This window comes from Nasonia vitripennis (genome assembly GCF_009193385.2).
Source record: "Nasonia vitripennis strain AsymCx chromosome 2 unlocalized genomic scaffold, Nvit_psr_1.1 chr2_random0010, whole genome shotgun sequence".
Taxonomy (NCBI): Eukaryota; Metazoa; Arthropoda; class Insecta; order Hymenoptera; family Pteromalidae; genus Nasonia; species Nasonia vitripennis.
Genome location: NW_022279617.1, coordinates 306,953 through 325,243, shown reverse-complemented (window position 1 = coordinate 325,243; position 18,291 = coordinate 306,953). Strand labels below are relative to the sequence as shown.

Here is an 18,291-nt window from a genome sequence, read left to right as displayed (position 1 = left end):
CTACCATGATCCTGGGTGCGGTCTATCTTTAGCCAGATTCTGATACGATACGATACCAGGAATATGTTGATGGGTTGGAGACCGTGGCTGAGGCCAATGCTGATTACAATCTTCCTTCCGTTACTTAGCGCTCTAATCCACTACAGTTTGCTCAGACTGGCTATGTGGATCCGGAACATCGTATGAACGCTTACTCATCTGCGGCTGCTTTTCATCTTTAGGGCTATCCCAACTTATTCCACCACATACATCGAAGGGCTACTCGTTGGACCTGTTGTTTGCATCTCCTGGATTCATCGATCTTTTTGAACTGAATGAACAGCTTGTGCCTACCAATGGTCATCATGTTCCGAGTGTTTTTAATGCGAATATCTGTTGTGATAGTGATTTTGTACCTGCGTCAAAGCGTAACTTTTTTGCTGCCGATTATGAATCGATTGTAAACCATCTTGGTGAAGTGGACTGGGATTCGATCCTTTCTTGCGACTGTCTCGAGGACATTTTGTGTGGCTTTTATAATGTTGTGGACACCTGTATTAGTAAACAGGTTTCTTTGTCGAGATCGAATCCTAGTACTTATCTTGTATGTTATGATTGGGAACTTATATGTACTATTAGAGATGAAAAGTTGGCTCATAAAGCATGGAAACTCACTGGCGAAACCAGTGATGAAATTGAGTTCAAGAGGCTCCGAGCCGTTTGTATCCGGATGTCGAGATCTCGGTACCGGGATTATGTTCGATCGGTGGAAACCGGCCTTAGGTCCAACATTAACGCGTTTTGGTCTTTTGTTAAGGGTTTGAAGGGCGAGGCTGGTATTTCAGTTACTACGTATCTTGACGATTTAAAGGCTGAATCGGAGTCTGAAACGGTTAACTTGTTTTCTTCCCATTTCAGTTCAGTGTATGACTGTAATCCAGCTAGCCCTTTCAATCATCTCCTAGAATCGCGTGAAGTTATTTCCAATCTAAGAGTTTTGGCGGAGGATCTGCGTCCTTTTGTCCGTGAGTTGAAATGCACAGCGAACCCTGGTCCGGACAATGTACCTAATGCCTTTGTTAAGCGCTGCTGGCCAGCTTTGGAGAGGCCTGTAGTTGATATTTTTAACAAGATGTTGGCTAACGGTTATTTTCCTAAGGCGTGGAAGCGTTCTTATATTTTTCCCGTGTTTAAATACGGCGATAGATATGATGTCAAAAATTATAGGCCTATTTCTTTTATTAGCTGCATTCCGAAGCTTTTCGACACGTTTTTGACCGACGTATTGTCCCAGCGACTGCTTTGTAAGATCAGTGATCTGCAGCACGGCTTTCTGTCTAGTCGATCGACTTTAACTAAACTCTTGATGTTTAATGACTTTGTCTCTGATGCCCTTGAGAACTCGGCTTAAGTGGACTCCATCTGTATTGATTTCTCTAAGACTTTCGATCGAGTTGATCATGGCAGGTTGCTGGCTAAGCTGTAGAACATTGGTGTTCGTGGCTCCATATTTGATATATTGTCGTCATACCTCACGAATCGCTATCAGGCCGTCAGAATAAATAATAGCGTGTATCCAGTCTTGGTGTCGTCTGGCGTACCTCAGGGCTCTCACCTGGGTCCATTATTATTTTGCATCTATATTGATAATCTCGTGAATCAATTTCGTTTTGCGAATGCCCTGTTGTACGCGGATGATGTCAAGATTTTTATGCGTATTCACTCTGAGGAGGATGTGGAGAGGCTTAGGGCTGATCTTAATGCTTTGAGCGACTGGGCGTGCGAAAATGACCTGGTCATAAACGCGGCCAAGAGCCAGGTAGTGTCATTTCATAGGCAGGACACAACTACAGTTCCAGTATGAGCTTGACGGATCGGCTATTGTTCGCACGGAGGTAGTTAGGGACTTGGGGGTTTTATTTGACTCGCGCCTGACCTTCGCACCTCATGTGGATTACGTGGTCTCTAGGTGTCGTGGGCTGATCGGATTTGTGAAGCGAACTACTCGATACTTTTCCAACATATCTACTATTATTTATCTTTACAATACTCTGGTCATGCCTACTTTCATTTATTGTTGTCAAATTTGGTCACATTAGACTCAAATTGCCATCAACCATTTAGTTCTGTTCACCATAAATTTATTCGTTACCTGGCTTACAAGTCCGGCCGGCCCATGGCACCTATTGACCACGATGATTCACTCATAGAGTCTTCGTTGGGTATTCCTTCGATACACTCAGTGTATCGGTATCATGGTAGTCTGCTTACGTTTAAACTTTTGCGTAAATTTATGATTTTTCCGTCGATCTCCGACCTATTTTCAGTTAGATTATCAAATATTGTATATTATGATCAGTTATGGTAACATAGCATAGGGTGGCGCATATAAGAGTAATCGAGATTTAGTATAGAAAATACAAAAAAAAAAAATTCTTAAGTTAATAAATAAGAATTGTTTTATTGTATATGAAAATCCTTTAAACCTAGAACATCTCTTTACTTTTGAAGCTCTAAAACACCACTACGATGATCTTAAAAAATTTCTGGATTCTACGAGTGTCACTAGAAATAAGAGTTTAATCATACCTAAGAAAAAAAGAGTCAGCGATAAAAATAGCTATAACAAAACTATCCTGACATATAACGCGCTACCAAACAAATTAATGGTAATAGGTTTAAGAAAACAACCTGGTATAAATTTAATTAAAAATTGGATTAAATTAAACTGTTAACAGTAACGTTCCACGTTTATTTAAAATATGGGAGCACGGAGGGCGACGAAAATTATAAGTAGGATATTTAAGCTCCGACGGTGCTTAGTTGTCCCCGCGATCCTAAAGAACAGCCTGAGACAACTGTCCGAGCACTCTCTTGAAACAACAAAACCGATTCACGAACTAATAAAATGTTAGGACGTAACCCTTTGCCGTCACGTCCTTGACTTTTAAGAAAGGGGAACTAACTGGATGTTAATAACTCGAAAATAGAAGTGAATTCCAGAGAAAGAGAGGGAGATGTTATCGACTTATAGTAATATTAATTGACACTTACCTTTGTATGAATCAAGATCAAAACCGCTCCGCTTCCTGCTCGTCCTCTCAGTTATGATTTAGGAAGCGCGATTAGGTAGCGCAGTAAGGTGTAGAAAGTCGCCAAATGATTTACTCTTACACAAATCTTAGATTGAAAGTTCTTTAATTGAGTCAATGGTTGATTCCTTCACAATACAACTCACACTTGCGCACGCACAAATGTTAGAATTTCGTAAAGAGTCAGCGGTCGAGTACACAGAAACACAAAGCGGCGATACGCATAAAAAATGTATAGCAAGCGAACTGTCTTTATAACACTGCACGAATACGTAATTTTCTATTTGCAGTTAATGATTTTAATTCCGAATAATTAGTCAACAAGAACCGATCTGGAAACGGGCAGAACTTCCGCACGGTCCAAGAAATTATAAAAATTGACGGTCTTAGTTTTTACTTTCGAAATAAAGAGACGAGGACCAATACGGAAACGGGCAGAGCTTCCGCATGGTCCAAGTATTTTATAACGATTAAGTGGCGCCACGGCTTGTGCTACAGAGTTTATATATCCTTCGTTTCTTTGTAACCGTCTTCTTCCAATTTTCCGGAGGAATGAGTACTTGGCCAATTAGATGCTTAGACGTCGATGTTCTCCTCTCGGCGTTGGAATTTTGGAGTAGTATGGACTAATCAGAATTGTATTATTAGTAAAAAAGAATTTCTCCTCTTCTAGTAATGTTGGTCTTTTTTCGCCTTCCGATGTGTTGCCGTGCTCTATTAGCTGTTTGGAGCTGGTAAAAATTATAAAAATATAAGGTTTTAAAAAAAGTTTGAAAAAAAAATTTTTTAATTTTGCAAATCGAATAATGTTTTATGCAATTTTTGTTTTGATCACGTCACTATAAAGAGCCGATCCCCCCTTCTTTAGTTGCACAATGTATTATTCTTTGATACAGTGTAAGTAAAAGAATGCATCATTATGAATGTATATTCTAAAATAAACAATATTGAAAATTCGAATCCATGAGTCGAAATTATTCACAAAGAACTAAAAAAGTTCGTATATGATATTGGATACTTGTAGAATGGTCGTATATAACTCAAATAAGCTTTTATAAAAGTTGCCCGGCTCTTATAAAGGTATCAGCTGGCAAAATCGCGATTGAACAACAAATATAACAGAGCCGTGTACTTTAGAAAAACAAGCGCGCCACGCGTGGCCTTACGGCTGCGGTGCTTGCCGCCTTACATGGCTTTGCTATACAAGGCACGCAAAATGCTTAGCGTTTTACGTATTGAGCACGACCGTTGACGCTCGCGTTTCGCGCTTGCTACCTAACGTTTATGTTAGTTATCTACTTAAGCGTATTTGAGGATTTGTGCTTCGTTAAAGCATTTCGAAAAAATATTTGTCACAGTATAAAGTTGTGTTTTTTGAAAATATCTACTTTTATATTTAACATTTTCATGTAAAACGTACAGCCGTAAAGTTTCATGGTAAATAATTAATTTTGTTGTTGTAGAATAACGATTTTGGGCTGTTAACTCAAGTTATAAGCATTTTTATGATTTGACATCAACGATAGAAAGTTGTATTTTTTAAATATCTAAAACTTTTTTATTTAACTACTTTTTAGAATGCTTAGAATTCAAGTTAGAGCCAAAAAAACGTTTTTAGAAATTTTTGGAGGTGACCGCATTCTGCGTGTATGTGCGGGATTAAGCTGAAAATAGAACTACAATGCTTTGGTGGTAAGGGAAGTTTGCACACAAATTTTTAGCCCGATCGACTAATGTCTCAGAGATAACAGTATAACAATAAAATTTGCATTCAAAAATACACGTAAAAATCGAACAAACTGTGCCTGCATTTGAAAACTACGTGGAGGATCGGGATGACATTGGAATTACATTACAGCAACTGAGCAGCCGAACAAGCGCCCATCTTGAATTTATATGCAGTCACCGCGCCTTGGTAGCTCATATCGTAATTCCAGTACTACATTGAAAAGATGCACTTATTACCATATTTTACACGAATAACTATTACCTTAGGATAAAAGAAAGGCTGGTACAAAAGGATTTTTTTTCTGAAGTACCCGGTTGTGCTGTATTTGTAGTTCAATCGGAATTTTGCCACCCTACCGCAGTGCCACTTGGACGCTGCGGCGGCCACATTCGGCTGTTCCTCTGCATACCCCCTGAATATTTTTCAATTTTGGTGAACCAACCTCTCAGATCTTCTACGGTGATTGAAGCACAAGCCATGGTCAGAGTTTGAGCCGTTCTTATGGCCAATAAAGGATGGCGTTTTTGAAATCCTTCAAACCAATGTCGACCAGGCTTATTCTTTGTGAATAGATTTTCTCTGCCTTTTTTTCATCTGTTTCATAAATAATTGAGCGTTGTCTAATAATTGATCCTTATTAATTAGCGTTGTCTAATAATTAATCCTTATTAACTGGTAAACCTTTTTGTACTTGGTTAAAGACCCATCAAGTACATTTTTTCTCTTCATTCGCAGTTAGAATCGTTGGTGGACCAATTGTGCACCTGATTCTTTTTGAAGCCTTTTTGATTCTGCATAAAGTAGCTGATGAAACTCCAAAAGTACTTGCTACCTTTTTTAAAGATATTCTCCACTGACAGCTCCCAGAGCTTTTTCTACTTAATCTGATGAATAATTCTTTTTCTTTATTTTATCTTTCTTCTCCTTATTCAAAATCACTTAGTTTTTTTTTTTTTTACTATTTTCACTTCATTAGATACATCTTAATTCGGAGCAACACTACTTCTAGTTTTCATAGTTTTCTTCAACTAAGGTTTTTCTTTCCTTTTCTTATTTCAGTGATACTTTTCTTTCTTGGGCTCATACTTAAGTACTTAAATCTGAAAGAATTATTTAAAAGAATTACATTGTAAAAATTGTATTCAAGCTACTGGAGTATTTTATAGGTTATGTCAATTGATTTTCAAGAAAATTCTATAAAACTTACTTTTTGTTGTTTGCAATAAATCGACACGTTCTTATTACCCTTAGGTACAATAAATTATTGTATTTAATATAAAACAACGTCACTTTTAATAAGAAAAGTATTGCACAAAAAGGGTACACATATGTTTCATATACTGGTCGCTCATGAGAATGAACGTACCCTGACTTGATGTATTAGTGAAATTGTACTATACATAAGGACCTGTTACATCATCGGTACGTTTACCTTACTGCAGTTGTCTGATTGTTGCAGATATCAAATTCAAAATTATTTAATTAGGTGAATCAAAGGTGAGAGCTAACCCTGATGAAAATTACAACAATCGTATTCTTTTATCTACGTTCCGTAAACATAATTGTGAAAAGTTAACGAAACCAACGAAGTGTCGGTCACATGTTTTACAAATATATAAAACTACAGGTATATGTTAGTAGCCGAGCTATGACGGAAACAGCTGAACATCGACGCACCCATAATAATTAAACAAACTAATTTACTAGACACGCTTCAAAATTGTTATAAAAAATATTTAAATAAAGTTTTCTAGATACAGTATTTATTAGTATGCATTTTAGTAGATTACGATACATGTGATCGAACTAGCACTTTTTTGCACAGCGTGAGGCTTCATACAATCATAAAAAACTGCTTTACCCGCAATCAGGCCACCAAATCTAGTCAACGTGCTTTTAAGTAATGAAATATAATGTAAACTTCACGCGTTGAATTACAACAACTACCGTTTTCCCAATTATTTATCACGCGACACCCAAGTCGTGTATTCTAACAACTCGTAAATCACACACTCTGACACTCAACACTACCTTACGATGAACTACTGCAAGATTACTTGCCACCAGAACATTAGCTTACCACTGGTGTCGAGAGTTGTCGAATCTACGGGCCAGTCACTGTACCCTATCCAAAATAAAATCCATTTAATAACGTCATGAAATTACGTCATAAAATAACTTTATTTTTTGTCAGGAATTAGAACAAAAAATTACGTTATTTTATAACGTCATTGTACGCTCCAAAATACCCTATTGAAAATAACGACATTATTTAATGAACCAAAAATAACGTATTTTCTAAATATTTTAATCATACAAAATTTTATATTTATGTTGTTCCAAAAGGACTAAAGACTTAAAAATTATTAAAAATAAGTGGCTTTGCAAGTGCTATCATCAGGATGGTAGCATGGAAAATGGGGGCTGATGGCCAATAATTTAATTATTTTTAATAATTCTATCAAACAAAATATAATTAAATAACAAAATATTCTAGGCATAAAGAATGAAAATTCTCTGCAATTCTATAATAACCTTAACTTAAAGAAAAGGAAATTTCTTATCTATTAAGGTGGTTGTCAAGCTCGCTGCTAAAAATAGTCAAGAAGGATCAATTAAATTATCAACAAATTCTATGCTATTTCTGAATCCTATTTTTTCTAAAAGGACTCGATTCAAATTGATTAGAATCCACAGAAGTCAATAGATTTTTATACGGAAATCAAAAATTGAAGTCGATCGTTAATACCAAATATTTGTTTCTATTAGCGGATCGATGTGAGGCGGCAAGCCACCGCAGCCGTAAGGGCGTGCTAGTTTTTCTAAAATACACGGCTTTGTCGTATTTGTTGTTCAATCTGGATTTTGCCACCTGATGGCAGCGCCACTTGGACGTTGCGACGGCACCGTTCGGCTGCTTGTTCGAGCGCCCCTTAAAGGGAAAACAGCTGTTTAACGCAGAACCTTAACGAATTTTGATTTGTGATGAAACCAGCATACAATTGTGCCCAAAAGCACAAATGTATTTTCCTACACGAAAAAATTTGACACAGATATTTTCTACACGGATATTCTCTACACTCTGCTGCTTTCCTTCCTGAGAAAGTCTTGTAATAGTAATTTTTGGAGTTTGTGGAAAAACATGTAGGAAATATGTTTTGAGGCATTATAAGTCGAAAAATAGTGTTTTTACAAAATCTCCGTATGGATGTGTGTGTGTGTTCGTTCGTATCGCCTCTAGCTAAGCTTCTACTTAGTGGAATTCAATCCTTCAAGTCTCATTTTCTTTGTTTTTACTAGTACATAGCGGGATAACAGTCCATTTTTACATTTTCTGGACCCGTTTTTATTTATATCGATTTTTCAGTTTTGAGATTTCAGTTTTTTCTAATAAAGTTATTGGAAAAGTTGATAAAAGTGAATTGTTTGGTGAGTCCCTCAAAGAGAATAAAATTACCTATCTTTTTACCGCGGAAAATTTATATTATCGTTCGTCGTTTTTTTTATTACACATCATAAAGCGCAAATTTTTGAAATTGTTTTAACTCAGAAACTAAATTTGGAATCTTTCTAAAATACATCCGGATTATTGAAATTTATTAGGACTATACTTCACTTTAATTTCATGGGACAGATCCTGAGAATAACATCGACAACTGAAAAAAGTCGTTTTTCTACGTGACACGGTAACTGAAGTAAAAAGGCATTAATCAAGTTCAAAGTTTTAGTGTTAAAGTTAATTAAAAAATAGCCTTATAGAATTTAGTACAATAGTTTTAAATAAAATGTAATTTGATATTATAATGATATGATGTATATTCAAGAAAAGTAAAAAGAGAAAAATATGATAGTTAAAATTAAGCTAGAAATGTATACAAGTAGTTAAGATAGTAAATAAAATTAAGGTGACACAATACTTTTAAATCCTGAAAAAAAGAATTATGAGTAAAAATGACAAAATTAAAGTAAATCATTTAAAATTTTTTTTTGTGATATTTAGTTTAAATACTTTTAACTTTACCGTGCTGAAACGTTAATTATCCCTGTTGGCCCATTGTGGTACTCGGTGCAATGTTTTGTGAATTTTTCCACTATCCGTAGGATTCCGAGTATACAAATTTAAATGTTTAGAAAATGTTTTCATTCATACCAAAACTGTAGGTGTACAAAGTATCCTCCTTGAATCTGAGCCCAAGAGAACCATTTGTACACTTGGAATCCTACGGACAGTGTAAACATTCACAAAACATTGCACCGAGTACCACAATGGGCCAGCAGGGATAATTAAGGTTTTAGCACGGTAAAGTTAAAGGTAATAAATATCACTAAGAAAAATTTCAAATGATTTACTTTAATTTTGTCATTTTTACTTTTATATATACCATACAAAATCACTGACTAAAATTCATGACATTTAAAGTGTTTTTAGTTACTTGCCACGGCTTTGTGAAAGATCCGGACCGTCTTCTTTACTCTACCCGGGCTTAAAATATACCTTAAACATGCCCCCTCAGACCTAATGAAAGACATTCATAAAAAATTTTAATTAAATATTGTTAGCAACAAATACAGTGTGAAAAATCTACACTATATTAAAACACTAAAATAAGCAATTATGTAAAAATTCACCGGAACTAGTGAATCATTCCGGGATGATAATTATTTTATGATAGATATGTGGTACAAATATAAATACATAATCCTACTAAAAAAAAATTTTTTAAATTCAGAATTAAGTACGTATTTTCGATAATGAATGATTCACAAAAAGTGACCGGGTCATGAAACATTCTACATAAATTACATATAAGTATAAAATAATGATAAATATTTATATTTATGTCATTTTTTTGGTAGTTGATTAGAAATAAAGTATATGTATACATATATCAAAAATGCAGTAAGATTGGTCCAGCTGTGTCGGATGCTGTAAATGATAATCTTTTTAGAGAAATATGGCAAATATGTTTATTTGTATTTATAATCTGAATTATTTTTTAAATCATATGCGCCACATAGATCCATATGTATGTTTTACATACATATATCATTAGTAGTGATCTTGAGATTCGGTCCAGATGAAAGGGATGCTTCGAATAATCATCTGTGCAGATATGATCTTATTTTTAAAGATATCTGTTTGTGAATGAAAAATGACGACTGCTCTATGTGTTTACGCATATCCCAAGACGTCATCTGCAGATTTGGTCCGGAAGAAAGGAAAGCTGCGAATAATCATCTGTGCAGATATGATCTTATTTTTAAAGATATTTGTTTGTGAATGAGAAATGACGACTGCTCTATGTATTCACGTATATAACGAGACGTAATCTGCAGATTTGGTCCGGATGAAAGGGATGCTGCGAATAATCATTCGTGCAGATACGATCTTATTTTTTGAAGGTATTTGCTTGTGATCTTGTTTCATGCCTATTTTTGTAAAGAAGCCTGGAAATGATACTATTGTAAATGATTATTTATATTAAAGTTATTTGTAAATTTGCTCTCTGCATTTCACGGGGTGGTGACTGTCGTTAATTATTAAATGTAACATTTTTAATATTAACGCCCGCATTACAAATTATTTAAAAATATGTCATCAGATTTTATATTATATATGATAAGTAATCGTTAAGTTAATTTTATAGCGATATATTATATATATATATAAATGATGATAGTGTTAATATATCGCTATAAAATTAACTTAACGATTACTTATCTAATATTTATACAATTTATTATTAAGGGGATGTCGTCCCAAAAGCTTCGCAAATCCGCCACGGGGTATTTTGTATTTTCAAACTTCTAGAAAAACCGAAAGTCCAATCCAATTTTTTTTTAGTAGAACGATTTATCAAACTTGACACTACGGCGCTACAGACTCGGTTTTTCATTTGCAAGCTTTATTTAAAAAGTTTTATGTAATAGAAAAACAGTGTTTTTGGGACGACATCCACTTAAGTATATCTAACATTTGATTTTGAATATAGTTTCTGTGGCGACTATTTGGCCAATATTTTACATTTCTTATTTCAATATATGTTGAATTTACATTTTATTTACAATTATCAATATGACATATAATATTTAGTTTCAAGTCATAACTTGGTTATTCAAAATGTGATGTAAATTTTACTAATGTACTATTAGTGGAGATAATTTAGCCGATGAATAGAAAAGTAATATTTTAACAATTTATAATTAATGGCGATTACTCAGCCAATCAATATAAATTTAATGTTTTGATAATGTATTATCAGTGTCGATTACTCAGCCAATTAATTTGAATAACTTAAATTTTATTAATTTACTATTAGTGGAGATAACCCAGCTAATTAATACATAATTTTTATTTTAGTAAAGTACCATTAGTGGAGATAACTCAGCCAATCAATATATTGTTTAAATTTTGGTAAAATATAATTAGTGGCGATTATTCGACCAATCAAAAAATAATTTAAATTTGAGTAATGTTAGTGAAGATGACGCAGATTTTAGTAATGTACTAATAGTGAAGAGTTCTCAGCAAATCAATATATAATTTATACTTTAGTATTGTTGTATTAGTAGCGATTACTCAATCAATCAAAAGATACTTCATATTTTAGTAATGTTTTATAATCTTCTACATCTATCTACACTATATTAAAATTTTATACTTCGTCAATTCGGTAAAAACCATCCAAAACTCATTTAGGTTACTGAAAAAAAGTCAAATGTATCAAATTTCAATTAGTTTATAGCAATAAAAAAACTTAAAAAATGTCCGTCTGTCATACAGTGATAATGTTTACCGCAATAAGTCAATAATGTTTACCTGCGAACGTTTTGCGCATATTAAAAAAGTCACGTCGTCTAGTTGACGCAAAAAAATTGAAGTACTATGAAAAGATACCGCTATATTAGCGTGTCCGAAATCCGCGAAAATCCGATAGCCGCTTGCAGTGTGTGTAAATAAGTGCGGCTGATATGTAAGAAAAGAGCTGAGCTGTGCGAGCATGCTAACATGCGCGGCAAAGAGTGCGTGGTGGGGGAAAAGAGCTGCCGCTGCTTTCGTGACGATCGGTCTGTCGCGCCGCCGTGACGTTTGCCGCTCGCCGATTCACTCCCCAGTAAAATGTGTACCCGGCGAGCCTATAGAAGTATTCACTTTAAAACTCTCAAGATACTTCTTAATTGATAAGTATATAACTTAACTTTAAATTAAGTAAGCCCTTTATTGACAAAAAAAATGTTGTTACTTTATTATGATTAAATATAATACACTGGACTTTGGTTGATTGATCTCAGTTCTTTTTTATCTGTTATTTCGTTGCGGAATATATCAAACTCTCCTAACCTTTTACTTATTTAAAAGTTAATTTTCTTGTTTAAGTTATTAAAGGCATATTTTTAAAAAAGTTAAGAAAAATGAGTAGAAATCTGATGATAGCTGTTTTGATTGGGAACAAACTAGTGAACGTGGAAGACAGCAATTATAGAATGAAGAAAACTTCTTTGAACTGTGAAAAAACTGTTTAGTCTAGGCGCTAAGCACTTTTCGTCGGACTTAAATGGCCAGTAGATGACCAAGGTTATTTCTATGAATTTTTGCCTCCTGAACACGAATTTCGAGGTCGGAATGCCAAAAAGTGGTCAGATAATTTGTTTTTAACAAATTTATTGTTAATATTCAACAAAATTGTGTTATTTCAACCCAGAAAATATTTTTATAGATTCTTTACATGATTCTAAATCGAAAATGTTCATATAAGATTTTCTGAAATTAGCTTTGTTTTTGAGTAAAAAATTGATCAAGTTTGATAAAATTGAGAAAAAAATCGCGATTTTGACCGGATTTTAGTACTCTTTTACTCGAAAACAAAGCCTTATAAGAATCTTATAAGAACATTTTCGATTTAGAATCATATAAAGAATCTAAAAAACTGTGGGTTGAAGTTTTTGGTAAATAATATAATTTTGTTGAATATTAACAATTAATTTGTTAATAACAAATTACCTGACCACTTTTGGGCATTCCACCCTCGAAATTCGTGTTCAGGAGGCAAAAATACATAAAAAAACCTTGGTGATCTACTGGCCATTCAAGTCCGACGAAAAGGGCTCAGCGCCTAGACTAGTTGTCTTAACCCATTAAAAACCAGGCAAAACCTGGCAAAGATATCGAAAAACGAACTGTGCCATCCTTTGCATAACCAATAAAAAAAAGATACCAGTGATTTTCTTTTGTGGATCACAATTGTTTATAACAAATTATTTAAACAAATAACCCAAAATGTTGTAATTTTACAAAACTGAATGCGGATATCGATTCTACGGGCAAAAACACGACAAAAACCTATGTAACGTTTTTTTTTCAGAGTTCAATTGTTAGTGTAAAATACCTATAAACAATCGTACTCTGGGAAGGGGGCATTGACCATGCCAAATACCATGCAAAATATGGCAGAGATATGAAGAAACGAACTATGCCATCCTTTGCATAACCAAAAATAAAGTACCCGTGTTTTTTATTTTGTCGATTACAATTGTTTGTAACAAATTATTTAAACAAATAACCCAAAATGTCGTAATTTTGCAAAACTGAATGCGGATATCGATTCTACGGGAAAAAACACGACAAAAACCTATGTAACATTTTTTTGTCAGAGTTCAATTTGTTAGTGTAAAATAAGAATAAACAATCGTGCGCAAAGTAGTACAAGTTTCAATAAGTTTCCGAGTTATGAACCCAATTATGGCTCATTGCCGTGATCTTCTTTATGTTTTCTGCAAATAAGTTTGCAACATTTCGTACAGAACCATTCAGTTCTCGTCGAACACGTACCTATCCCGTATTTTTTCATGCTTCCTTGTTTCATGATGTGTTCTGTAGAATTTTCAGGCTTCCTAAAGTCTCGATTCGAAAGAGATTTCAATTGATGTACCACCGTTAGTCTGCAACTCAAACGTGATCTCTAACACGGAAGGTTTTGAAAAAAATAAGCTCATCCAATTGTAGCATGCAACACTACGGTATTCCGCAGGTCTACATCTAAGACGGATGAGAAGGATGATTTACGTATGAAAAGTTTGTTCCTGTTTTAGACTAATAAATTGAACTCTGACAAAAAAATGTTACATAGGTTTTTGTCGTATTTTTCCCGTAGAATCGATATCCGCATTCAGTTTTGCAAAATTACGACATTTTGGGTTATTTGTTTAAATAATTTGTTACAAACAATTGTAATTGACAAAAGAAAAAACACGGGTACTTTTATTTTTGGTTATGCAAAGGATGGCACAGTTCGGTTCTTGATATCTCTGCCATATTTTGCATGGTATTTGGCATGGTCAATGCCCCCTTCCCAGAGTACGAGTGTTTATAGGTATTTTACACTAACAAATTGAACTCTGACAAAAAAACGTTACATAGGTTTTTGTCGCGTTTTTGCCCGTAGAATCGATATCCGCATTCAGTTTTGCAAAATTGCAACATTTTGGGTTATTTTTTAAAATAATTTGTTATAAACAACTGTGATCGACAAAAGAAAAAACACGGGTATTTTTTTTTTGTTATGCAAAGGATGGCACAGTTTGTTTCTCGATATCTCTGCAGGGTTTTGCCTGGTTTTAAATGGGTTAATTACAAAGAAAAAAAATCTTACATGTTTTTCAAAAACTAGGTCGTGATATAGAATCATAATACAAATCAAGGAAATAAAAATTTGATAGGGCAAGCGGTGCTTTTTAAAAAGTTACAGCAATCGAAAGTTTCAATTCTATGCTATCAGTATATCTATGCACCCTGTTAAAAATATATAGGTGGATATCCATATGGATGATTCGTGTGGATATTCTATATAGATTATCAATATGGATAACCATCTAGTTTTTTGAAAAGTTCAAAGTTTTAAAAATATAGGTTATCTAACCATTAATGGAATTACCATCCATATGATAACACCAAAACTTGGGCTACGAGCTCCAAAAGCTTGATTCTTGACATAACCAAAAATTGTTAATTCTATAAACTAATTAGGAAATGAAAATTTTGGAGCTCACAACCCCAGTTTCGGTGTTATCATCCGGATGGTACGTCTGTAGCGGTCCCCTCCTACCACCACAAGCGGCCCGACGCGCTGCCTAGCGGAGCACCACGATGTGGCGAGCGCGAGAGGAGCTTGGAAGCTTAGTTACTTTCGTGAACAGACTTAGTCATCTTGTACATAGTTTAATATAATCTAGTCACGATCAGCACTCAGTATTATCTTTATTCTCTGTACCCTGTCTGTTCGACTTTTCCTATATTATCATCTATCAGGGAGCGTAGAAAAAGAGATGCAACCATCAATCTCTAAACTTTCATTAATGGTCAGATAACCTATATATAACAGGCGCATAAGAAATCTTTAAAACTTAGAACTTTTTAAAAAACTTTATGGATATCATATGTATAATCCATGGAATCCATATAAATCCATATGGAATCCATATAAATCTACATGGATTATTCACATGGATCATCCATATATATATTCACCTCTATATTTTCAACAGGGTATGCACGCAGTGTTTCTCACTTTTCTAAGTTCTGAGGATATTTGATGCTCTAAACACTTTCTATCAATATTTTGATATACAAAACATAAAATTCTAGAGTTTTCATACTTGATAACACTGCATAATATTTAAAAAAATTAATTTTCTAATTCAACCTCAAATTAAGCACTACTGAGCCAAGTGAACTACCTTAACACTACGGCGCTACAGACTCGGTTTTTCATTAGCAAACTTTATTCCAAAAGTTTTATGTAATAGAAAAACAGTGTATTTTATGACGACATCCCCTTAAATATCATCATAATTAATTTTTTAATCGCGAGCAAAGCGAGCGTTTTTTGCTAGTTAATATAATTAATTTCTGAATATTTCAGAATAGACTACGTTTTTTGTGTAAATTTTTATTTCGTCGGTTAATTTTCGTTTTTTACATTCTTTATTTGTAATATTTTTATTATTTCTGTATGCAAATTCATCATTTAAAAATTTTTAATTTCTCTTTTGATGTTGTTCTTGATAATGCAACGTATAACTGACCGTGACTAAATACTGAAGTGGACACATATAAACGAACTTTGTCAAACGATTGGCCTTGAGATTTATTAACTGTCATAGCAAAGCTAAGTCTTATTGGAAATAGCCTTCTAACTATACCAACTGGTATTTTATCTAGTGATGGAGCTAAATGGATACGAGGCAATAATACTTGTTTACTGGAATATTTTTCAGTAATAATTTCTGCTGTAAGAACACATTGTTTCATATCTTTAATTATCAATCTTGTACCATTACAAAGACCACCGTCAATGTCAGTATTTCTTAAGCAACTAATTATTGCACATTTTTTTAATATTAATTTATGTGGTAGCAATCCTTAGGTGTTAATAAATTTAAAAATTCTGTAGGTATCGTGTTTGTCAATTTGTAATCTGCGTCACTTTGGATTCGATCATCACTATAGTATATATAGTGGTCTCCATCTATTCTTTCATTTATTTTTAGTACATTATACATCCTTCTTTGACAATGTTTTTCCAAAGATTGCAATTAAAAACTATTCTTGATGTACGTGATTTCATACATCACATGTTTTGTTTTTAGTTTTTTAATCAATTAATATTTTTTAAAGGTTTCGTCACTTGGACACGATGGTGCGATTAAAAACTAGTGGTACTGGAAGTCGACGAGGAAGCACCAATGGATACAGTCCAGAGCAATCGCCTTCCGTTTCACCATTCCGTGCTAGGTCCCCCGATGGAACAGCTTAAAGAACATACTGCGTACTATTTATCTAAATAATAACTCTGAATATTTGAAGCAATTAATGTAAGCTTATAGTATCTTGTTATCAACATGGATAAAGATTGTTGATTCATATAATATTATTTGATTTAATAATTATTTGTATTTTAATTTAAAAATTCATTAAAAAAATATTTTATTGAATATTTGTATGCAATCATGTCTAAATACGAATACTCGAGATAATGTAGAAAATATAATTAGTTTTTAATAATAAACCGCGGTTGTGTAACAAGGCACGAGATATTTCTATGCTTGCGCATTTGTTTATAGCGATAAAAAATCAAGGTAGTAGACGACGCTGTCATACTGCTGTATCGAACGTAAGGGAGTTTAGAAGAAGGAACTTGAAACGTTCCGCGAAGGGTTAATACGCGAACGCGAAGGATTCGAGACCCGAGGTTAGTAAAGTGGGAGAGAAGCACATTCGAAGAGCGTTAGCAGTCTTTGATCCACCCGGTAATATCTATTGAGCGGACAAAAGATCTCCCTATTCTCTGTAATGGCCGAGCCACCAGAGGAGAGCTGCTCGTGTGTAGAGGGAGATGAGTAGGGTATTCCCACTACGCATATCCCGCACACTTAGGTAAACCACGCAGCTATTAGACTGATGTGTGAGGTACTACCATCCCATGAGTCTAGAACCAGATGCGCCACCTAAATGCAGGGTACTACCATCCTACACCGGTGACACAACTGATGGGGGGATGGGAGTGGGGAATGCTAAACAAGGGTTAACATAGTTTATATGTTTTAAGTGTCTTTCATTTATTTATTTAATATTTCAATATTCAATTAGAAGCGATGCTGGATCTCAGTCTACAAGGAGAGGGAGTGGACTGCACACATACTCTTCGAGAGCCTGGGGCTCATGGACTACTAGGTATGGTGGCGACCGGAGCAAGCAGCGAGTACTACCATTCGCACGTTGCTCAGTTGAGAGCCAGATCATGAATGCTCGCTGCTGGCTCTGGGGCTCCTTATATACCCGGGATGCTCCCTCTCTCCTGTGTTATCTGCGCGCACGCCATCTACCAGCGCTTAGGTAGACTATTTACATGTAGCTACTAGCGCCACTCGTTCGGTAACTTGCCTACGCCAGGCAAGTTATCTGTTGCTTTATTATCCCCCGGGCTGGGCCTGCCGTCTCAAACTCAAAGGCAGAATTCGCGAGAGCTGACAAATCATCGCAAACTTCTAGTCTTATTCAAGAGAAGTTTGCTACTGAAAAAGTTCTAGTCAGTGTTCTTCCGAACGGGAGTTGATACTGATTTTTTTGTCCTTTTCTGTGCTTAATTTTATATAAATATAAAAAACTGCTATTTTTAACAATAATCCTTAAGCGCATTTTCAAAGAAAAATTTTTCAAGACTCAACCAGATCACAATTCCTCGATGCGGTGAAGAACTCTCTTAACGCCTGTGACCTGCCCACGTTGCAATGCAGTGCATCTCAGTAGTACCCAGGCACCATAGAGAATGTAAACATAACTGACCTTAACCAGATAAGGGTAAAATTTGAAGAAATCAAAAATAAGGAAAAGCAAAGATTAGAAATTCAAAATTTATAAATTAGGATTTTAAAATGAAAAAAATTATAAGCACGAATTTTGAATTGAAATATAGTGAAAGGGATACTTCAAGT

At 34.5% G+C, this 18,291-nt stretch overlaps 2 protein-coding genes across 2 annotated transcripts in view; one reads left to right on the top strand and one right to left on the bottom strand.

Moving 5' to 3' along the window:
* Positions 1 to 16,725, top strand: part of LOC100117476 (aromatic-L-amino-acid decarboxylase) — a 745,226-nt gene extending 728,501 nt beyond the window's left edge. Inside the window, exon 13 of the mRNA XM_031925521.1 lies at positions 16,475 to 16,725. Within this exon, the coding sequence (XP_031781381.1) occupies positions 16,475 to 16,613 (139 nt within the window). The 3' untranslated portion in view covers positions 16,614 to 16,725. The remainder of the gene's footprint in view (positions 1 to 16,474) is intronic.
* Positions 1 to 18,291, bottom strand: part of LOC100118460 (tyrosine decarboxylase) — a 486,598-nt gene that overhangs the window by 273,646 nt on the left and 194,661 nt on the right. The gene's annotated exons all lie outside the window — the stretch shown is intronic.